This window comes from Mesoplodon densirostris, chromosome 11 (assembly GCF_025265405.1).
Source record: "Mesoplodon densirostris isolate mMesDen1 chromosome 11, mMesDen1 primary haplotype, whole genome shotgun sequence".
NCBI lineage: Eukaryota > Metazoa > Chordata > Mammalia > Artiodactyla > Ziphiidae > Mesoplodon > Mesoplodon densirostris.
This window is the reverse complement of record NC_082671.1, coordinates 39,872,949-39,897,005: the sequence shown is the minus strand read 5'-3', so window position 1 is coordinate 39,897,005 and position 24,057 is coordinate 39,872,949. Positions and strand designations below refer to the sequence as shown.

Below are 24,057 nucleotides of genomic sequence, written 5' to 3'. Positions count from 1 at the left end.
TCATATGGTATTTTTCTTTCTCTGACAGTAGTAACATTTTTATGTACTACTTATTTAGGAAGTAAAGCTTCAATAAAGACTTTACCATTTACATAGTCCTGTAGTGTGTCAACACTGCTTAGTTAGGTGTTTAGGAGATAGCATATAATAGTGAGAGAGCCTAGACTGTGGAAACAGATATACATGTACTATTTTAATTCTGTCTGCATCTTGTTCATTGTTAAACTATTGACCTCTTGAGCCTCATTTCACTTATCTTGAGTATAGAAATAATTAAATCTATGTTAAGGTATTGTTAATATTACATTAAACATATAGAGAAGAAAACAGTATACATTTATTTAAAGGCAATTTTTTAGACTTTTAAATACATATTATAATTCAGAAGCTTTTAACGTCAAACTTAATGTTCCTTACAACTAGATAAGCTAATATTTTACAATTAAAAATGTAATCATGGGGGAAAGCATAGGCATGTTGAGTATTTAATTGCTCCCAAAGAGTGGTTGGTTAATTCAGTGTTGATTAAATTACTGCTACTCCTTTATTTTATGTTTATGTTCATAGGTATTGTATTCTCTTCATTTTTACAATTGACATAATTCTCATTAATTCACATACCTTACTGTGGTTGACAGTGAACTCAATAAGACATGTTTGGAGATATTAATTACTCTTGTATGAAATTACAAAATATTATTAAATGATAGTAAGGGATTGTTTAATAATTTTTTTAGGGTAATAATGGTATCATGGTTATGTTTTTTAAAGTCTTTTCTAGTAGAGATTATAAAATATAGGCATGAAGAAAATATGACAAAATGTTAACAATTGTTATATCTAAATGTGGTGGTTATATCAGTATATTGATATATTCTCCCTGTTTTTCTGTATGTTCTTGAAATTTTTCATATTAAACATTTTTTTTCTTTTTCATTGTCCTTCATTTCTTTTAATTTTTACTGTGAAGTAAAGATATACCCAGACACCTCAGTACCCATCACCCAAGCCAGGAAATGGCACATCACCCTACTTAAGACCCTTCATATGCCCTTCTCAGATTGCACTGGTCTCCTCTGTCAAAGTCATTTATATCCTGAAATTTCTGTTACTTGCTTCCCTGTTTTTCTTTATAGTTTTTATCACTTTATGCTTTTATATTTAAATAATATATTGTTTGCAATTGCCTGTTTATTAAACAGAATAAGTAGAATCATACTTTAATCTTCTGTTGTTTCTTTGCTCAACATTTATTTTTGAGATTCATCCCTGGTGATTTAATCATGCAGTATTTCATTGTATGATTATACCACAATTTAATGATCCAGTCTACCTTTGATGAACATTTGGATTATTTCTTGGTCTTTGCAATTATGAGCAATGCTGTCATAAAGATTCTTGCACTTGTACAAGGAATTTTTTGAGGGCACATAGCCTACATTGGAATTGCTGGGTCTTTATGTATGTGCATGTTCAACTTTCTAGGTAGAACCAACTTGTTTTCTTTTTTTCTTTTATTTATTGAGGTATAGTTGATTTATAATATCCTAGTTTCAGGTGTACAACATAGTGATTCAAAATTTTTATGATTATACTCCATTTAAAGTTATTATAAAATATTGGCTATATTCCCTGTGCTTTACAATATTTCCTTGTAGCTTGTTTATTTTATACATAGTAGTTTATACCTCTTAATCTCCTATTCCTATATTGTCCCTTCCCACTTCCATCTCCCCTCTAGCTTGTTCTGTATGAGTCTCTTTCTCTGTTGTTGTATTCATTTGTTTGAATCATCTTAGATTCTGCATATAAATGATAACATACAGTATTTGTTTTTCTTTGTCTTATTTCGCTAACCATAATACCTTCCAGGTTCATCCATGTTGTTGAAAAAGGCAAATTTTCATTCTTCTTTATGGCTGAGTAGTATTCCATTGTGTGTGTGTGTGCGTGTGTGTGTACGTGTATGTATATATATATATAGAGATAGACAGATATACATATATATATAATATATACAATCTATTTATTTACTTATCTAGCTACCACATCTTCTTTATCCATTCATCTGTTGATGGGCACTTAGGTACCTCTATATCTTGGCTATTGTAAATAGTGCTGCTATGAACATTGGGGTGCATGTGTCTTTTCAAATTAGTGTTTTCATTTTTTCCAAATATATATCCAGGAGTGGAATTTTTAGATCATATGGTAGTTCTATTTTTAGTTTTTTTGAGGAACCTCCATATTGTTTTCCACATTGACTGCACCAATTTTTTCAAATTATTAATGTTAGCACAAGGTTGCTCCCTCAAATTCTGAAATCAGATAGAGACACTTGACAGAAGAGGAGATATTTTCATTAAATCCATTCTACTAGAAAAGGAGTTCCTGAAATAATTGTTTTTTTAATTCTGAAAAAGTATGTGTTGCCTATCTATGTGTTTAAAATAAAATCTATGAATAAATTGATATTTTCTCCTTTGCTTTTTAGTGGAATATTTCAGATTATTTTTTCCAAAGAGGAGAAACTATTGAAAAAGAATTAAATAACGAAGAGGCAGCACAGCAAAAGCAGGCAGAAGAGAAAGGAGTGGTTTTAAATCGGCCGTTCCACCCTGCACCACCGTTTGATTGTTTGTGGTTGTGTCTTTATGCAAAATTGGGTGAACTATGTGTGGACCCCCGTCCTGCTGTCAGGAAGAGTGCAGGGCAAACTCTGTTTTCAACAATTGGTGCACATGGAACTTTATTACAGCACTCAACGTGGCACACTGTTATTTGGAAGGTACTGTAAAATAGCTTGAGTTATCAGTTCTTAATTGAGACATGCTTATATACTTTTTCAATTAAACTTGTTACTATTAATTTTTTTAAAATGTTTTTAATTTTTAGTTTTTTTATTGAAGTCTAGTTGATTTAAAATGTGTTAGTTTCACTTTCACTGAACGTGATTCAGTTATACATATATATTTTCTTCCTATTAATTTTTAAACAAGAGTTTCTGTGCATTTGGCAAAACAAAATGTTAGCTTTGTCGTATTTTTAATTGTACCTCACATAGATTAAATACTAAAAGCCTCATCTTTTTATCTCTTTATCTCCTTTACACTTCCCTTTCTCCTCATTTTCCCCTGTGGTAATAAAACTAGTAGTTGTTAAACCACTACCTATAATTCAAATATAATATAGTTAAATGAAAATTTTATAAATAAAGAATTTCAACAGCAGTGAAATTTACTTGCAGACTCACCAAACAAAAACCACCTCCAATTTGTAAATTCCATGTTTATTCATTAAATATGCAGTTTCATTTTTTAATTTTTCAATTTTATCTTCTTTTTAAAATGTTCTTACAAAGTCAACAGCTTATTAGTGAGCATCCCCTCTTTGCTAAAAGCTCTCTGTTTTTTGTTTAATCTGTTCCATTTTAATAAAATTCTATTTATAATCCTTTCATTGCTTTTGTGAATTTTTTAAATCAGCAAGTTTGACGGTAGGCAAAATGGTAAACCTTCACTGTATTTAACAATGTTTTCAGTTTAATAAAAAGACCCCAGAATTTCCTCTTAAAAAATTAATAATGTATGTTCCCTAATGAAAATAATTAAAAGCCCTGCTCCCTACTCCTATGTCTTCTGTTTTTTTTCGTTTTTTTTTTTTTTTACTAGCTGCACCACGCGGCATGAGGGATGTCAGGGATCGAACCCAGGCCCCCTGCATTGGGAGCATAGTCTTAACCACTGGACCACCAGGGAAGTCCTCTCTTGTGTCTTCTGTTTCAACTCTATCCCCTGGCTTCTCAGTTCACAAACATGCTGAAGAGTCCTTTACTGTTTTAAAAAACAAACTGATATTTCTCTGATTCCTGTTTTCTTTTCAGACAGCTTCATTGTTAATCTTGCTGCCTAAATCTCAATAATTTTTTTTTCTCACTTCCCCTGCATTCCCTTACCCCCTTGTAATTAGATATCCAGATTATTTTACTTCAGAGTATCTTAAACCTTAGCATGTAACAGAATCTCCTAGAGGACTTATTAAAGAACAAATTGCTTGAGCCACTGTCCCCAACCCCCTAGAGTTTCTGATTTCTTTTCCCTGGCCTGGGGACTGAGAATTTGCATGTCTGTGAAGTTCCCGGGTGATACTGATGGTTCTGAGACCATATTTTTAGAACCACACAAATTGTTCATAGGCTCTACAGGTAGTCTCCTAATTGCCAAGTCTCTTGCCCCATGCTCAATCCTTATCCTACTCACTTTTTGTAGCATTTAATACTGCTGATTATTTTTTCCTTGAAATTTCTCTTCCTTTGGCTTCTGTTCCACAGCATGCGTATGCTTCTCTATTCAATTTTTATTTTATTTTTTTGGCTCCTATTACTTCCTCTGATTCTACATTTTAAATGTAAACATTTCCCAAATCCCAACCGCTTCCTGCTTGATTTTTTTCAAGCACCTTCATCCAGTCCTGAAGTTTCAGCAGTAACCTCTGTCCAGATGTCACTCATAGTTATATATTTGCCTGGATTCCTCTCCTTAGCTTCATTCCCTTGTTGTACATTACCCCCTAGATGCTCCATTGGCGCCTCAGCTCAGTAAGTCTTAGACAATAGTCTATCCAATTTATTTTAATTTTTCATATTCCATGACCTTAAGGATAAACTTAATATAAGGATACCTCTGTTGGTCAGTTTCGTCTAATATATGGGGATTGATCAGAATGTCAGGTATGATTCTTTGTAACAATGCCTAATTTTCTATGCTGTTACTTAAGCTGTGTTATCAATACTTTTTATATGCATTGTTATAAATATTTAGGTTCTCTTTCATCTATTGGACCGAGTTCGAGAGTCTTCTACCACTGCAGACAAAGAAAAGATTGAGTCTGGAGGTGGCAATATTCTCATTCATCATTCAAGGGACACAGCAGAGAAGCAATGGGCTGAGACATGGGTTTTAACATTGGCCGGAGTAGCAAGAATCTTCAACACTAGAAGATATTTACTGCAACCTTTAGGTAGATACACATTTTTTTTTCTGAGTATACAAGTAATTAATGTTAAAGGAAATTTGGAAAATACAGGAGATTCTTTAAAGTTCATCTACAATGCTACTTTCCAAGAATAATCCATCTTAACTGCCAGTCTTTGTGTTATGTGTGGTGTGTGCATGAGCATGCACGTTTTCATTCATTTCACTGAAAAATTATGTAATGTGCACCTACTGTGGGTGAGTCTCTAGGGGATACAATGTCCTTGCTATATCATGGGTATGAGGGAAGAACTATAATTACATAAATAAATACAAAATTGCTACAGTGGTCAGTGCTAAAAGGAGCTTATAATAGATTGTGTGCTTATAATAGATATTTGACCAGGCCAGTGAGGTATGTATAGGCTTCCCTGAGAAAGCAATATTTTATCTGAGTAGTAGTTCATCAGGCAAGGGCAGGAGGAACTGGGAAGAGCCTTACAGGCCGAGAGAATGTGTAAAAGAGATGGGAGAAGATTGAGGAGATGGGGATGGTGAGGACCCCGGCATGTTTGAAGGTCTGGAATGAAGAGAACACAGAAAAGTGTAATTCCACATGAGGTTGTAGAGGTAGAGAGAGGCCAGAGCATGGAACACTTTGTAGGTTATGTTCAAAAGTTAAGACTTTATTCTAAGAGCACTGAAAACCACTGGAAGGTTTTAATCCATGATGTGATGTGATCAGATATGCAGTTCAGAAATATCACTTCAGATGATACGTGTGCAATGGAATGGCCACAAAGAAGAATGGTAGGATACTGTTAGACTGGTGAGGAAACTGTTGGTGGTGTAGATCAATGCCTCTCAACCAGGGCCAATTTTGCCCAATGTACTCCCTGCCCCCACAGGATATTTGCCAATGTCTGGAGACAGTTTTGGTTGTCACAACTGGGGAAGGACATGCACTACTGGCTTCTGGGGGGAATAGCAGCCAGGGATGCTGCTACACATGTTACAATGCACAGGATAGCCCCTACAACAAAGAAGTATCCAACCCAAAATGTCAGTAGTATTGAGATTGAGAAACTCTGGTGTGGATTATAATACCTTCCTTCAATTCTGGTGGTAGGGCTAGGATTGGTTGAGAAAAGTGAACAGAAGTACTTTTGTACGTAATTGTAAACAAGGTGTATATATTATTTTTTTAATTTATTATTTCATGGTTGGGTTTTTCCCCCCCTCATTATGTTAAAGCATAAGCATATTTACTCTTTTCGTAGGCATTTTTGTGTGGTGTTTATCATGTACACTTTAGGGCTGTCTCTATTTTATATATACACATACATACATATAATGTACATATATATACATTTTAAATCTTAGTTTTTTGTTTTCATGTAAAATTTACATATAATGAAATGCGCCAATCTTAACTGTATGTTTGCTGAGTTTTGACAAATAAGCATCATTTTTAATACCTCTGTGATAGTTACTTTATCTTAAAAGCTAAGAACTAATAGATTTAGATTTTTAAAAATGAAGACATGATGCAGTTCATGTAGCTTTGGTGATTTTTTATAGTTTGGACACTAGGAAATGGTTTTTATTATTTTAGAATAAGATTATGGTGTCAGGGTGATGCTCATAGAATGGTTCAGAAGTGTTCCTTCCTCTGCAGTTTTTTTTTTTTGAGTAGTTTGAGAAGGATAGGTGTTAACTCTTCTGTAAATGTTTGGTAGAATTCACCTGTGAAGCCATCTGGTCATGGACGTTTGTTCGTTGGAGTTTTTAAATTACTGATTCAATTTCATAACCAATAATTGTTCATATTTTCTGTTTCTTCCTGGTTCAGTCTTGGGAGATTCTTTCAAAGAATTTGTCCATTTCTTCTAGGTTGTCCATTTTATTGGTGGATAGTTGTTCATAGAAGTCTCTTATGATTCTTTGTATTTCTGTGGTGTCAGTTGTAACTTCTTCTTTTTCATTTCTGATTTTATTGATTTGGGCCCTCTCCCTTTTTTTCTTGATGAGTCTGGCTGAAGGTTTGTCAATTTGGTTTATCTTTTCAAAGAAGCAGCTTTTAGTTTCATTGATCTTTTCTATTTTTTTTTTAGTCTCTTTCATTTATTTCTGCTCTGATCTTTATGATTTCTTTCCTTCTACTAACTTTGGGTTTTGTTCTTTTGTCTCTAGTTCGTTTAGGTGTAAAGTTAGGTTGTTCATTTGAGATTTTTCTTATTTCCTGAAGTAAGCTCGTATTGCTATAAACTTACCTATTAGAACTGCTTTTGCTGGCGTCCCAAAGGTTTTGGATCTTTGTATTTTCATTTTCATTTGTCTCTAGGTATTTTTTGATTTCCTCTTTGATTTCTTCAGTGATCCATTGGCTGTTTAGTAGCATATTGTTTAGCCTCCACTTGTTTGTGGTTTTTTTCTTGTAGTTGAAAATTTTGCCATTTGCAGCAACATGGGTAGACTTGCAGGGCATTATGCTAAGTGAAGTAAGTCAGACAGAGAAAGACAAATACTGTATGATATCACTTCTATGTAGAATCTAAAAAATACAACAAACTAGTGAATATAACAAAAAAGAAGCAGACTCACAGATACAGAGAACAAACTAGTGGTTACCAGTGGGGACAAGGGGCAAGTGGGGCAATATAGGGGTGGGGGACTGGGAGCTGCAAACTATTGGGTATAAGATAGGCTACAAGGATGTATTTTACAACACTGGAATATAGCCAGTATTTTGTAATAATTGTAAATAGAGTGTAACCTTTAAAAATTGTATAAAAAAATTTAAAAATATTTTTAAATAATGCGGTTAATATTTTTAACATAACCATGTGCAATATATAATTATACCTAGCCTTTTAGAAAGAAGACTTCTTCCTAGACATAGAATATATTAATGAAAGAATTGCTGGGTTTTTTCCTTCCTATGGCATGGAATATTCTAAATCTGAGACTTGGTCACCATTCTGGTGGCGAAATGTAATGTTTCATCTGACTTTTGGACTGGAATGGCAACAAGCAGAAGTATTTTGTTTGTTGTTTTGATAGTTTTTAGACAAAAATTTTTAAAACTCTTTGAACAGTTTACTGAAAAATCTGTTTTTTTATTGTATGTAAATTATACTTCAATTTAAAAAAAAAGTATGGAGAGGAAGAGGCGTATAACTGGGCAAGTGTTATCATTTATCCTATAAAGGCAGAGCAGTACTTAACTGTTTTATACCAGACTTAGTTCTAGCTCTCCAATTAACTGAATGCTTCCTCAGTCATATGGGTTTATCCCTGCTTGAAAAAACATCTAGTCTTTGATAGCTTTTGTGAAGTGAAATTCTTTAAACCTCAATTATCTCTATTTCATAGCCAACTTATGTTATCCTTTGCAGAATGTCAGTTCCTCTGATTTTTGCATTATTTAAATACAAATAGGTGGGTAATAATCCATGCTACTAACAAAGCCTTTGGGCTAGATGTCTGTAGGAACAAGATCATTTTTTGCTGGGCTCTATAGGAACAAACCACACCTGGCCGTAGAGAGTTTCATTATAAACGTGCTTAGTTGGTCACAGGAGTAGAGCAAGAGATTGAATTGATTAGTGGAAACAACAGCTACCATTCAGCCCATGCTCTGCTGATGGTAGATCAGTCGACTCGGTTTTACATGGGAGAAATAAACTTAGACTCATTGTAAAAGGACAGTCTAATCTTTATGGTGCATTTTCTCCTGGAAACTCACTGATGGGAGAAAAATGTTTAAGAAAATTCCACAACTGTAAATTATTTAAATATGAAAACCAAAGTGTAAAGTTAAGATTTTTATGGAGTATGATTTACAGTTTATTTTAAACATTTAGACAGATAAAAAAACGTGTATCATACTGTTATAACTTTTCCAATATGCTTAAGAATGGGAACATCTTACTTAATCATTAATAACGATAGATGGATAGACTGAAGATGTTACTGAAAAGTTTTTGTTTTCACCCTCTTAAGTTTTTATTCTGTTCTCCTTAGGTAGAAGTACTAGAATAGAAACATGTATACATACATTTACAGAGTTTTATTTTTAAGACCAAAACCTTGTTTGATATACTCATTATCCTCTTCTTGATGCTGTTTGTTCCTATAGCTGACAAAAATTTTTTACTGGATTTTTGGGTTGTAATGATTTTAATTCACATTGTTAGTACCTTAGCGTATTTTTTCTCGTTCTATAGGAATTTAAGCAGAAAAATAAAGCAAATAAACTTTAAACTGTCTAATAGTAAGAGAAAATTTGATCTCTTTTATGGTGATAACATTTTTTTTCCTCTTCCTAATATAGGAGATTTTTCAAGAGCATGGGATGTTCTTCTTGACCATATACAATCAGCAGCGCTCAGCAAAAACAATGAAGTATCTCTGGCTGCGCTGAAAAGCTTCCAGGAAATTTTACAGATTGTGACCCCTGTCAGAGACTCAGATAAGCCTGAGACACCACCTGCAGTTAATGTCCCTGTGCCTGTCCTTTTAGGGTCCCTGTCAGGCCCTGGCCTGAACAGGCCATTTGTAAGAACAGATTCCATTGGAGAAAGACTTGGAAGATACAGCAGCTCTGAGCCACCCGTAGTTACTGATGAGCTTGAAGATTTGAATCTCTGGTGGGCTGCATGGAATACCTGGTATAGAGTTGGATCTGAAAGCACTAAGCCTCCTATTACTTTTGATAAACTAACTTTCATTCCCAGCCAGCCTTTTCTTACAGCTTTAATTCAGATATTTCCAGCTCTTTACCAACACATAAAAACTGGTTTCAACATGGATGATTTGCAAAAGTTGGGAGTCATACTACACAGTGCCGTTTCAGTCCCAATAAGTTCAGATGCATCCCCTTTCATTCTTCCATCTTACACTGAAGCAGTTTTGACAAGTTTACAGGAAGCTGTACTTACAGCTCTAGATGTTCTCCAAAAGGTAATAGAATTTTAGTGGCTGTCTAAGCAATATTGCATATGATTCTCTGGAACTTTTTTTACTTTGCTATATATTTTTTGGGATAAATTCTGGATCATCAAGATTGTTGTGTATGTATACTTCGGGATGAATTCAAGATTGTAAAGATCCAGTTATTTTAAAAACTTTTATTTTTCTAATATATTTTAAAAGGTATTTCAGGTTTATTTTGAGAGTCTTTAAGAAACTGCCTGCATTCTCTTGCTTCTATTCACCAGCTTTTTTGGTTTGTTCATGCAACTCTTCACAAGAGGATATACTTTTGGAATGACGACTTTAGTAAAGTATTTCTATAATTAGAAAATTAATAAGCCATGGGATTATATTTTGTTTTTTTCATCTGTACTTAAATTTAGCTCTGGAATTGTTGGAAGCCTATATTTTTTAAAAAAGAAGTAAGAGTAAATTTATGAAGTATTTTTCTCACAGAAATTTTAAAAAGATATATTTTAACCTATGTGTGTTTTGTTACTGCAAAATATATATGTATATATATATTAAAACAGACCTAAAAATTATTGAGCAGATTCCAGTTAGCAAGCAAGACCAGATCAAAATCAAAGAATTTTTTAAACTGTCAAGTTCATTATTAGCACAATTCACATCAACCAAAATGCTAAACAAAAAAATGCCACCTTTCAAAGAGCCAGCAATCCCAACAAAGTAGCTATGACATTCTAACAAAACTAAAATGGAAGTATTAGATTCTGATTACACATGTGTTATCAGTAGCCATTTGTGTACTGAAGATCATGTTTTCTAATTAAATGATTGCCTTATATCCAACTGGATTGAAGAAAACTTTCACAGTAAGAATGGTGATTTCTACTACACCATAATACGCCTTGAATGACTCTGGAGGAAGTCTAGCTGAGCAGTAATTCCTTGATCTCTTTACCCCTAGTTACACTGTGCAGAGAAACAAATTGTGTAGAAACTTAAAATCTAAGAGAATCTGGCATTTTAAAAACTTTATTGTAGGGATATAAGTTCTCCATAATTGAAATCAGAAGAGCTGCTTTTATTTTCAGTGGGGGAAGAAAAGTAGCCTGTCAATAATAACTTTTTTCTCCCTGACTGTGAACATAAGTTGCTTATAGACTGCCTTAGAGGGAATGGAAAAGTTAATATATTAGAGAAAGAGAGCATAGGCTTTGTGAGATACCCATAATCTAGAACTTTCAGATGTTTAATTCAAGCTTTTATATATGTGCAGAGGATAGTAAACAAAAGGAAACAACAAACCCCCAAAACTTTTTTCCAGGGAAAAAAGTATATAATTTTATTTAGGAAAAAAACTGCTGCTTTCACAGTAAGAAAACAAATAGAATCATTCATCCCAATTACTAGGAATTTGTTCTAAGCTTTGAACTTTTAATGGCTTTGAAAGCAATATATACCTTCAGTTGGGAACTTAGGAAGTTTTATTGTTGGAAACTTAGGAAGTTTTATTTATATAAATTGATATCATTTTGCATTACTAATTTTCACTCTAGCCGTTGTTTATTACTTATGTGATTATCTAAATGATGTTTCATAATACTTGAATGTGATTCAAATATATGGGGTCTTTAATATTTCCTAACAGAAAACATATTTCATTATTAGTAAAGAGTGTTTTTATTTTTTCTTTCTTTTTCTTTTTCCAAGTAAGGGTGTTTTTATATTTCCCCCCACAGGTGTCAGACAATTTTTTCACAAGCAAAATTTACTTGCTTTGGGACTTTATTCATAAACTAATAAGCTATTCTGCAAAACATTTTATTGATTAAAAGCAGTTTTCCTTCCTAAAGGAAAAACTCATTTCTAATTTCATGTTTACCCTTACATTGTTTAGGGTTTCAGGGTCATAGTCTTTTCCTTGGTTGTCAAATCACTAGTTCACAACCAAAATGATTTAGTCATGTAGGCTAACTTTTTTTTTTTGGCCAAGATATTTTGGCATACATGGGGGACCTGAGAATTTGATTATCTGCTTTCCCTAAGTTCTGAGATCAGGAGACTGCATTTATCTTATTTATTGCCACACGGATTGAATTATTTTAAATGACTTAATAAGAGAAACCTTGAAACATGTCAGAGGTTAGATGTCCAGTTTCTTTTCTTTTTTTCACATACACAGTTTTCAAGGACTAATAGGAACTGTTGTCCAGATTGCTTATTGATTCTTAGCTTTTGGACTAAAATCTGTTACCAGATTTATATATAGGCTTTTCTGATAAACTTCAGAATACTGAAGAAAGCCAATAATAACTTTTTCTTAGATGAAGTTTGTTGTAAAAAAAAAAAAAAAAAAAAAAAGAGTTGGTTCCATATTATGCATTTTAAGATTCCAGAATTCAACTGTAACACTATTAGTTTTTAGTTTGTTTGTTTTTTTTTAATAAAGGACCACTGAAAATCAAAACATATAGTCCAGGTCATTATTTGTTGCTAAGGTATTTTCAGAAAAATTTTGATAGTTTTCTAAGGTCTCCACACAGACTTGTCCCTCCCTCCCTCCCTCCTTCTCTCTCTTCCTCCCTTCCTTTGTCACTGAAAATAAAATAATTCATTTAGGGTAATTATATCTTTTCCACAGTAATTACTACTTGTTTACTTGTAAGAGTTAAGACTCAGCAAGGGGTTAATAAAGAAGACCGTGAAACTATTAGAAGTAGTTAGTAGAGAGAATTTTTTTAGGCTGTATACCTTTCAAGTTCATGATTCACTGTTTCCGAGAAAAGTAACCAAGTAGGGAAAGATGGTATTAGATATCTTTGTTCTACTTTCACATTGTAATTATAAGATAATCTAACGTACTAATGGGCAGCACTTTGCTTATCTACTTTGTACCTCAAGATAATTTTATCTAAAACACCAGCTAAAGCTAAACGGCTACCTCTTCTCTGAGGGAAAATAAAACTAGTCTTTTTTTTGTTTTGTTTTGTTTTGTTTTGTTTTTTTGCGGTACCCGGGCCTCTCACTGTTGTGGCCTCTCCCGTTGCGGAGCACAGGCTCCGGACGCGCAGGCCCAGCGGCCATGGCTCACGGGCCCAGCCGCTCCGCGGCATGTAGGATCCTCCCAGACCGGGGCACGAACCCGCGTCCCCTGCATCGGCAGGCGGACTCTCAATCACTGCACCACCAGGGAAGCCCAAAACTAGTCTTTTATCTGACAGGTTAAAAAAAAGCCATGATTGCATGAAAATATAAATGTTGTACACATCTTTTTAAAGAAATTCCTTAAAATTTTGAAATGCTTTGAATTTTGATTTTGTATTTTGAGGGTACCTCAAATGTAGAATGATCATGCTTTTTGTTTTGTAAAGCACAAATATATTTTAGGTACTCCATAGCATATCATTAAATATTTTTCCCACAGAGAGAAACGAACACTAAAACAGGAAAATATGAAAGGATGGGAGGAGAAAACACATAAAACATAAGACATAAAAACATAAGATTTATTTTTTAAGTACTTTCAATGTATTTGAAGTAATTAAAATTTGCAGTGTCAGAATATGTATTCTGTTTTTTGAAATTATTTGTAGCATTAAGTTTAATTTCTATTAAATTTTTAAAATTTTCTTGTTTTAAATCAAGTCTATATATTTAGATACACTAGACACTAAGTATACTCTGCCCTGTTAAAAATTAATATACTGTATACATTTCTTTTAGAAACAAATTTTTATTCATAACTTATTTTCCCGACTGTAATGAACATGATTATTTGTTAAAGTCTGTGGACCAAGCATGATACAGGAATCAGCTGTCATTTCAATAAATTAATGCCATCACTTAAGTAGAAGTCAGTATCATCTTAATCAGTGAAGCATTGTAAATGGTCTGATGGGTATATTACTGAACAAATGATCAGATTGTGGAACCTCAGAACTGCCTGGGTTTTCTCCTTAGGTGCTTGCCCTTTGTTTAGTCTGCTAAGTAATGAGCCACACTTTTAATTAAAAAACGTTTTTTAACTGATTAATTCATTTAGCCTACACTTTATTCAATAATAATTTAAAATAGCTTAAATGTCCTTCAGGGCTTATAAAAATTGTATAATACTTAACATAAAATAAGACAGTCTTTTCGATTCTTTGGTTAAACAAAAGCATATACAGTAAAGAACTTAATGGAGTTCAGATTATGCATTCTACTATTCATATATTGTTTTTATAGGCCATCTGTATAGGACCGGAAAACATGCAGATAATGTATCCAGCTATATTTGACCAGTTATTGGCATTTGTAGAATTTTCCTGTAAACCTCCACAGTATGGACAGCTAGAAACAAAACACATTGCAAATGCAAAATATAATCAGGTAATTTGCTATAAATTATATTTACTCTGTAAGATTTCATGGCTTATAAATATAGTCAGTTCCACCTAAGATGGACTTTGATTATCCCAGAAAATTTTCATTCACAAATAAACTTTCATATGTATGTTAACAGTTTAAGCTGAAAAGAAACACTATTTGGAAGACCTTTTCTGTGTTCCTTTTGTGTGTTCGTTTGTTTATTACTTTCTTTTCCCAAGTGGTTCTCCAGAAAGTTTGGCCTTTCATGTTACTCTTTCTTCGAAGTTCCTTTCTTTGTGTCCTCATCCCACTATAAAATGGCTTCTAAATCCCTAAGCCTAATCTTATCTAAAATAGATATCTGCAATACAAAATGAAGAAATCTGTGTGTACTAAATAAGTCTACTACTGGTGTGAAATTTAGTTGGATTTTACATAAAAGATTTTTGTAGCCATAGTTGGCAAATTTTAACTTTGTTTTGGCTTAGGGGAAAAGTAAATTTCTGAATGCATGCACATGCTGATTTTGTTCACTCAACATAAAAATTATAATTTTACATGGTCCGAAACATAGTTTTAATGTGTATTAACTTTTCTCATTCTATTTGTCTTGCAACACAATGGAATCACAATAGATCCAACTATTTGCACCGGTGAGTTAAATTTCCTAAAATTGTCCTAACCTATTGGCAACAAATAAAGTACATCTTTCCCAGTTTTTGATAGAATGCTCTATGTACTTTTTCTGATAGTTATAATTTTTGCCTGGCTGAAAATTATTCTTTCATGAAGTACATATCTCTTTGAAAACTTTGCATGTAATATAATCTGGCCTAAAACCAAGGTCTAAACTTTAAGACAAAGAAGCTTTCGCTTTGAAAGCAATATGATTTCATTTAATCTCATTTTTATTTTAACTCTGTGAAAATATTACTTTCTAGGCGGAATGGGTAGCCTTGAATTATGTACCATTTGCTGAAAGGTCTTTAGAAGTAGTTGTGGATTTATACCAAAAAACAGCCTGTCACAAAGCAGTGGTGAATGAGAAGGTACTCCAGAATATTATTAAGGTATTTTTTTTTAATTTCCATACTTTCATTTAATAATGTCAGTATTATTGAAATTTCTCTTTAGGTAATAATATATTATCATACATTGAGATAAATGGAAAATATACTTTGTTATTATTTATAGTTACTCTTCTCCAACATTCATGGATATTATTTAGGAAGCAAATTTTTTTTCAATTTATTTATTTATTTTTGGCTGTGTTGGGTCTTCGTTTCTATGTGAGGGCTTTCTCTAGTTGTGGCCAGTGGGGGCCACCCTTCATTGCAGTGCGCGGGCCTCTCACTATCGCGGCCTCTCTTGTTGCGGAGCACAGGCTCCAGATGCGCAGGCTCAGTAGTTGTGGCTCACGGGCCCAGTTGCTCCGCGGCATGTGGGATCCTCCCAGACCATGGCTCAAACCTGTGTCCCCTGCATTGGCAAGCGGATTCTCAACCACTGCACCACCAGGGAAACCCAGGAAGCCGTTTTTTTAAAACGAGAAGGCTTTTTTAATGAAAAATATTTTAAAGTAAGAGTGCATTAGATTTTTTATGATTATTAAATTTTGCCACATAAGACAATAAGCGTCCTGTTTCTTAGGACAGGATGCTCTATGATTTTGGGGCAGATGAGCCTGAGAGTGTTTCTCATCTGTAGAAGAACGGTAATATCAATACAAATTTCATGTCTTTTGTTTTGTTTTGTTTTGTTTTTGTTTTTTGGTACGCGGGCCTCTCACTGTTGTGGCCTCTCCCGTTGCGGAGCACAGGCTCCAGACGCGCAGGCTCAGTGGCCACGGCTCACGGGCCCAGCCACTCCCCGGCATGTGGGATCTTCCCGGACCGGGGCACGAACCCGTATCCCCTGCATCGGCAGGCGGACTCTCAACCACTGCGCCACCAGGGAAGCCCCCAAATTTCATGTCTTAACCATTAAGAGATTCAATTGAGATATGGCATTTAATGATACTTGCCAAGTAGTCAGTGTTGAATAAAAAGTTAGGTTCCCCCTTCCCTCAATAGACAAGGAAATAACTAAACTGCCTAGGGGATCTTGGCAAGGATTAACAGAAGTAACATTTGAAGAAGGAGTACCAGCAAAAAGGGAGAAGGAGATATAGATCAATTAAGCAATATAAAAGATCATGGTATATTTTTAAAGCAGTGTTGAGAAATCCCACTTAGGGAGGTGGCAGGGCCTGGAATAGGTCTGAAAAAGTGGCTATGGGTATTACAAGCCATCATAAGGCATCAGATTTTATTCTTTAACCATTGAAGGTTTGAACATGGAGGAGTGGCATGAATCAGTTTGAATTTTTTAAGGAATTAAATAATCAGTTTTCTGTACTCCAGAACACTTCATTGATGCCACTTACTACATTGCATTGTGGTTAATTGGACAAGGCTCTTCCTTCCTCAGAAATTGTGAGCTTTGTGACAGCAAGAACTGAATTTTCCAGTTCCATATACATTTACTGAGTATATACTATATACCAATCTCTGTATTAGTTGCTTAAATATTAAAAAAAATAAATATATAAATCAAATATATTTGCTGTGCTTAATATTCCCTTGACATTGGTAAAATATTAATCTAGTAGTAAACCATACTTTTCATTTATCTAATCTTGAGTTATAACACGTTAATTCAGAGTGGCCGGTGTATAATTTAGTATTCTTTTGTTTGCATATGACACAAATTCAGGCTCTGACTAGCTTTAACAATAAAGGGGCAGGCTTAGTTGGAAAATTCAGAGATGGAGGGCTTTAGGATTGGTTGATCCAGTGGTTCAGTACTATCACCAAAAACCAAAAATTTTTTCCCTGTTCTGCTTTCCAAGGGGTTGACTGCATCCTAACTATGTTTCCTCTCATAGTTGTAGGCTAATAAAGGGATTATATGTCAATAGCAGGTGTGTGTGTGTGTGTGTGTGTGTGTGTGTGTGTGTGTGTGTGTGTATCAGATTCTTCTTAAGTTACTAAAATTAAGTGAATTGGCTTTAGTCCCATGCCCAGTCTTGAACCAGTGATTATGGCCAGAGAAGTGGAGTAGATTGATTGGCTTAATAAACTAATCATCTCTTTACCCTAATTTCCAACTGGATGTGGGGAGGGGAAAGAGATAAATAGATTCTGGGTAGGCTAATTATCTGTTAGTGGAGGCCCATTTCATGCTAATATGTAGTGGTTCACATGTTCACTGTGTGAGTATTCAGTAATCATTTGTGTGGAGGATGATGAAATCAGGTTTTATGTTCACTCCGTAACATTAAAATATGAAAATGTATCTCTTCTACTCTTTATCTTTCTCAGACTAGAATTTTTATATAAAAGCTGAATTTTCAGTCTAATGCACATTATCAGACGGTATTTTGAAACTATTTATTGATGGTGCTCTGGGATAACTCACTGTGATAGTTTGGTCAGTCTTGTCTTCTAGTTGTTGGATAGTACTATGACCAGGGAAATTCATTCTGAACCACTGAATTAGTTCTTTAATGATTAACAGCAACCTGTCTCAGAAGTTGACCAATTAAATAATAAGTCTCAATATTTTAGTCACTAGACATAGTTCAGATGCTGTGCTGTGTTCTCAAGGGTTAAAGATAAACCAAGTTCTTGAATTATCAACTTTTCTCAAATATTTGGAAAAGGAAAAAACTACATTAAAATATTAGTGTAGAGTATAAAATTCAAAGAATTTTAAAGATAAAGTATAAGACTTCAAAGTAATGATACTCTAGGCCATGTTTACCTAACCATTAGTGAAAAAATATAAGCAGTATTGATCTCTCTTGGATGGGAGAAACCCCATCAGTCAAATTATTTTCTGCCAGGAGAACTATGGCAGAATGCTCTAATTTTATAACATCAAGTTGGAGAAGCTGCAAAATTGTAAGTTTCTTACTCTTAACTTTTCAGAAAACATCCCTATTTTTTCTGATGCGAAACCGAGGTTCAAAAAGGTTATTATTCAGTCCTTATTCAGGGTCATTGTTTATAAAATGGACATAGGACTTAAAAGTATATCTTTCTAGGGCCTCCCTGGTGGCGCAAGTGGTTGAGAGTCCGCCTGCCGATGCAGGGGATACGGGTTCGTGCCCCGGTCTGGGAGGATCCCATATGCCGCGGAGCGGCTTGGCCCGTGAGCCATGGCCGCTGAGCCTGCGCGTCCGGAGCCTGCGCGTCCGGAGCCTGTGCTCCGCAACGGGGGAGGCCACAACAGTGAGAGGCCCGCATACCGAAAAAAAAAAAAAAAAAAAAAAAAAAAAGTATATCTTTCTAGGGAATTCCCTGGCAGTCCAGTGGTTAGGACTCTGCGCTTTCAGTGCTGAGGGTGCGGGTTCTATCCCTGGTCAGGGAGCTAAGATCCCATATGCCTCGGGGTGTGGCCAATAAAAAAAAAGTATATTTTTCTAGGCAGTATGACTTGAGGACCATGTCTGAGAATTGGTCTTTCTAGAAAATAATATCCTATTTAAAATGAAAATACCTATGTTATTATTTTTTGCTCTCAGCTATAGTTTTTTTAAAAGTAATTAAAGCTGTGTGTGTTTGTTTTAATTTGTACTTATCTTAAACTGTCTTTATTTTCACAGACTCTTAGGGTTCCTCTCAGTTTGAAGTATTCCTGCCCTTCTGAAAGCACATGGAAACTAGCAGTATCTTCTCTCCTCAAAGTTCTTTCTATTGGGCTACCTGTTGCCCGGCAGCATGCTTCTTCTGGAAAATTTGACAGTATGTGGCCAGAACTAGCCAACACTTTTGAAGACTTTCTCTTTACTAAAAGGTCAGCTTATTCATTTTTACAGTTAAGACAGTCTTTCAAGAAGTACACATTATACCTGTAATTGCTCTAAAAACAGTATTTCTCATTATTCATTTATTAACAAAGTAATTGACTCTTAAGATTGCTAGATTGTATACAAAGAAGAAGTGGATTAGGCATTTATCCACTGGGTACATTATCTGTGAGCAGTGGAGATTTTTGCTCTTTACAGTGTTTTGGTTGTAAGACAGGGGTCTATATATAAGGTCACATGAATGCATCATAATTAAGGAGCCATGGTTTTAATTCGATGAAGTTAAGAATATCCATTTTAAAAATCTGATGCCCATTTAGCATTACAAGAGAAAAACAACTTCAGAAAATGAGGTTTTTTTTAGAATAAATAAGATCATTGGTAATAACGAACAGCTCTTTAAGATGTTTAAGTTTTGCAAAGAAGAATGGAATTTTCATTGTATACATTCCAACTGAGGGTGTATCTTAAGGATGCTATTTTGACCCCTCACTGAATGAGAATAAGGTAATTAGAATACGGAATTTTTTGAATGAGGAGTCTGCTGCAGTCTCTCTAGAGCTGTACTATCTAATACAGCAGTCACTAGTACAATTAACTTAAATTTTTAATTAACTAAGTCACATTAATAATTCAGTTCTTCATTCTCACTAGCCACGTTTCAACATTGCCATGTGTGGCTAGTGGTTGCTCTAGTGGGTACTGCAGATCATTGAACATTCCCATCATCACAGGAAGTTCTGTTTGGCAGCACTAATCTCAAATGTGCCATTTTACTAAAGATGGACTTACCAGTAATAGCTGTGATAGGTAGGTAGTCTTCAGTACTCCTACAATCTAATTTTCCTTTGTGCTATAGTGGTGAAATTCTATGACAACAAAATTTTTTCTATTTTTTTATCCATTAATCATTTTTTAAAACTATAGAATGATGAATGTGTCATGCACTGCTATTTAATCATTAAAAATGGTTAGTTTGAAACCATTTAAATTATAAATTTCATATACTTGAAGAAAAACCTACATTGGCATATTGATAATGATCAGATGAGTCTACAACAGAATGATTTAACTGAAGAGTTTCTATCTTTCTAATGTGGTTTAGTTATTAAGTAAAGAAAAGTTGTAGAGTGCAGAAGGTTAACTTAAATTTTTCTCTATAAAGGCTTATCTGATATTTCAGAATTGGAAGTAATGACATGTGATCGTAATTTCTGTTTCCATAACTGGTCAGACTTTGTTTTGCTTTCTTATATATTTCTCAACTCTAGAAATCTTATTAATACCAATGCAAGCATATTCTTTGTATTGAATATATGCAGGAAAATCATAGTGACTCACAAAGCATATCTAAGCAAATTCTGTTTTCATTTTTAAAATAACCCTGGGTATTTGCGTTCCTTTGTGGACTCTGTTGCCTAAGTCACTAAGGTAATTTGTATGAAGCAAACAGATTTAGAAATTTAAACTTTTCTTTTTCTTTCTCAATTATCTGTCTGTATATGCATGTTGCCCTATTAATAAGTTGAATGAGCTTAGATCAGTTTTTTTGAAATGAGTAAAACTTCTTTAAGAATTTCTTTTCCTATGACTCTTTCCACCATCTTTCTTCTCAAGTTTCTTATTGAACATTCTTCATTTTCCAGGCTTTGTTCTTATTTTATTAAATTCAGTTTCTTAAGTAATTTCTTTGTATACAGGAAAGTAGGTAGAGAAACAAAGGCCTAATAATAGGTAATTAACATTTTATGTAATTTTTGTATTCATGAAGTTGTAGTATAATTTCATTACAGTATTTTGCCTGTTGGAGGCCCTGCTTACATTAAAGGTTTGAGTATATTGAGTATGTTGAAAAATCACACAGTTTAAGAAACAGTTAACATAGAGGATAAGAGCATTGACTCAGGAGCCAAATTACCTGGATTCAAATCCCAACTGTACAACTTTGTAACTGTGATATTTTGTACAAGTTATTTATCTTTCAGTGACTCATTTTCCTCATCTGCTAAATAGGAATAGTAATGCTACCTAACTCATAGGGTTATTGTGAGGATTAAATCATTTAAATGAATGCTTAGAATAGTTCCTGGAATGTAAGTGCTTCTATTAAAATGCTTGCTCCTGTTATTATCCTCATAATCATTATTTCTTTCACTTAAGAGAAGCTGACATTATCCATATCCTTTAGCATGAAAAAGCTATATTTTAAACTAAAAACTTAAAGACCAAAACTCTAAATAACTGGGACTAGGAAATTTACCCCTAAATTTGTGTATTTTTTAAATGGCTAGAAAAAAAATAAATGTACTAAATTCTGGTACTAAGTAACACAGAATCAGTGTTCTAAGTTGTGGTTATTCTAGTTACACATTTAAGCCTTCTACTACATGAAGTAGTAGTACTACTCCTGTATTGGGAGTCAGGAGACCTGTGGCCTACTCTTGACTCTGCCACCTACTTTCTGTTCACCTTGAACTGGTCATTTCCTCTCAGTTGGCATCATTGTCCTTCATTATAAGACTAAATTAATTGATTTGACTAGTTGTAAAAGTCCACAATTATTTTATGTATTTTGACTTAATGTTTTAATCAGTGTTTTTAATTGAATAGTTTACATGGATAAAGCCAATTTAATTTTTATTTCATAGTCCAAAAATACCTTAAGGCTCAAAGTGAAAGCTTTTATTAGTTGATGATAAAAATGCAGTGCTCACTAAGAGAACTTAAAAACCATGCACATTTTCACAGTTTCATGAGAAGATTTTGTCTTTGTTTTTGTTTTCCAAATAATTGATTACTTCGGAAAATCACAAACTGTTAGATTTTAAATTTTACTTTATGGCACATATACACAATGTTCTATAATTGAAATCTATCAGTAGTAGTATTTGAACAGTAGGAAGAGTGTTTGGAATAGCATGACTTAGGTTTTTAGATAATATGAATATTTGAGTATCTTTTATATTGGAATATTTATAAGTTTTTTAACCTAATTACTGATACTCAAAGACTGTGTGAATAACCATACCTTTCTCTGTGATGTTTCCCAACTGTTTATGGTCTGCAAACTGCTTTCATACAGTAACAGTAACAGTACAGTAACAAAGAAAACAAATAAAACCAAAATCAACTAGAAGAAACAAGAGGCTTTGGACATCACTGAGGACTATCATAAGTGAATGAATTGTTTAAATGAGTGAAAGAAAAACAATTAAAAATGAGAAACATAAGGACTGTAACCTGGTGGACACTTAAAGTCTGTTAGGAATTCATTCAGCCACCCTTTGAGTGCCAAAACATGGTACTTGTCCTCTAGAAGACACGTGGACTAGTGGCAATTCATACAATAGTCTGTTGACCTTCAGTTAATAAGTACTACCCAAAAGAATTGAAATGAAACGTGTTCACACAAAAACTTGTACACTAATGTTTATAGCAGTATTATAACAGCCAAAAAATGAAAACAATCCAAATGTTCAGCTGATGAATGGATAAATTAAATGTGATATGTACATCCATACAGTGGAATATTCAGCCATAAAAAGGAATGAAATACTGATGCATGTTACAACATAGATGAATCTTGAAAAAATTATGCTAAGTGAAAGAACCCAGACACATATTATATGATCTCATTTATGTGATATATCCAGAATAGGCAAATCAGTAGAGGTAGAAAATAGATGAATGGTTATCAGAGTTGGGAGGAGGGTAGAATGGGGAGTGACTACTAATGGATACAGAGTTTCTTTTGGAGGTGATGAAAATGTTCTAGAAGTAAAAGAGGTGACCATTGCACAACTTCGTGAATATACTAAAAAGCTGAATTATGCAGTTTAAAAGGGTGAATTTTATGGTGTATGAATTATATCTCACAAAATAATTTTAATGTACCATTCAGAGAGAACTGATGAAAAATACACATAATACTTTATCAGTTTGAAGCCTCTTTTCTTTCAAATAAAGATTCATGAAAAAAAATTTTTTTTAATTACTAACTACTCCTCAAGCTTAGAGACTATACAGATCTTACATGGCCCATTTGTACCTGCAATATTGACTATCTCCCTTTATAATTTATAGGTAAATTCTGTTAATCATCTGTGTTTTTAAAAGCTCGACCAGTGTTTTTTGATATGCTCACAATATCTAGAAAGGATACTAACTATAAATTAAAATAAATAAACATTAGGGTGAGTTCTGAGATCAGAATATTCAATCTGTGCACAATTGAATCAATTCCTGATTTTATTGATCATTAGGATTAGGAGGAGTGAACCTTTCAGCTTTGTATGCTACTCTCTTCCCTCATTATAAGATATTTTAAAACTACAGTTCAGGGGCTTCCCTGGTGGTGCAGTGGTTAAGAATCCGCCTGCCAATGCAGGGGACACAGGTTTGAGCCCTGGTCCAGGAAGATTCCACAGGCCACGGAGCAACTAAGCACCACAGCTACTGAGCCTGCGCTCTAGAGCCCGTGAGCTACAACTACTGAAGCTCGTGCGCCTAGAGCCTGTGCTCCGCAACAAGAGAAGCCACTGAAATGAGAAGCCCTCGCACTGCAATGAAGAGTAGCTCCCCCTCGCCACAGCTAGAGAAAGCCCACGTGCAGCAACAAAGACCCAATGCAGACAAAAATGAATAAATAAATGAAATCTATTAAAAACATTGGAAGTCTCAAAAAGAAAAATAAGGTTCAGTGTTTCTGATATGTGATCCCAATAATATTAATATTGTATGTTCCTGCTAAGCTTTATTTTTATTAGTACAATAGTTAGCCAATTGGTATTTGTCTTTGTGTGTGTGTGTGTATTTTAATACGTGTGATTAGATAAACCAAATAATACCAAATAGAGCAAAAATAGCTCTAGGTACAAAACTCTATACTGTACCTCTATATCTAAATATGATAATACTATTTTTACATTTATAACTTTT

At 34.0% G+C, this 24,057-nt stretch overlaps 1 protein-coding gene across 2 annotated transcripts in view; it reads left to right on the top strand.

Annotated features, from left to right (window-relative positions):
• The window catches only part of MON2 (MON2 homolog, regulator of endosome-to-Golgi trafficking), a 125,814-nt gene that overhangs the window by 78,158 nt on the left and 23,599 nt on the right, over positions 1-24,057 (top strand). Inside the window, exons 24-30 of one of the 2 annotated variants that reach the window (XM_060112471.1) lie at positions 2,495-2,788; positions 4,821-5,019; positions 9,310-9,938; positions 14,145-14,288; positions 14,903-14,920; positions 15,209-15,337; positions 18,916-19,106. In XM_060112471.1, coding sequence (XP_059968454.1) covers positions 2,495-2,788; positions 4,821-5,019; positions 9,310-9,938; positions 14,145-14,288; positions 14,903-14,920; positions 15,209-15,337; positions 18,916-19,106 — 1,604 coding nt within the window. The remainder of the gene's footprint in view (positions 1-2,494; positions 2,789-4,820; positions 5,020-9,309; positions 9,939-14,144; positions 14,289-14,902; positions 14,921-15,208; positions 15,338-18,915; positions 19,107-24,057) is intronic. The other variant, XM_060112472.1, reaches the window with a different exon arrangement.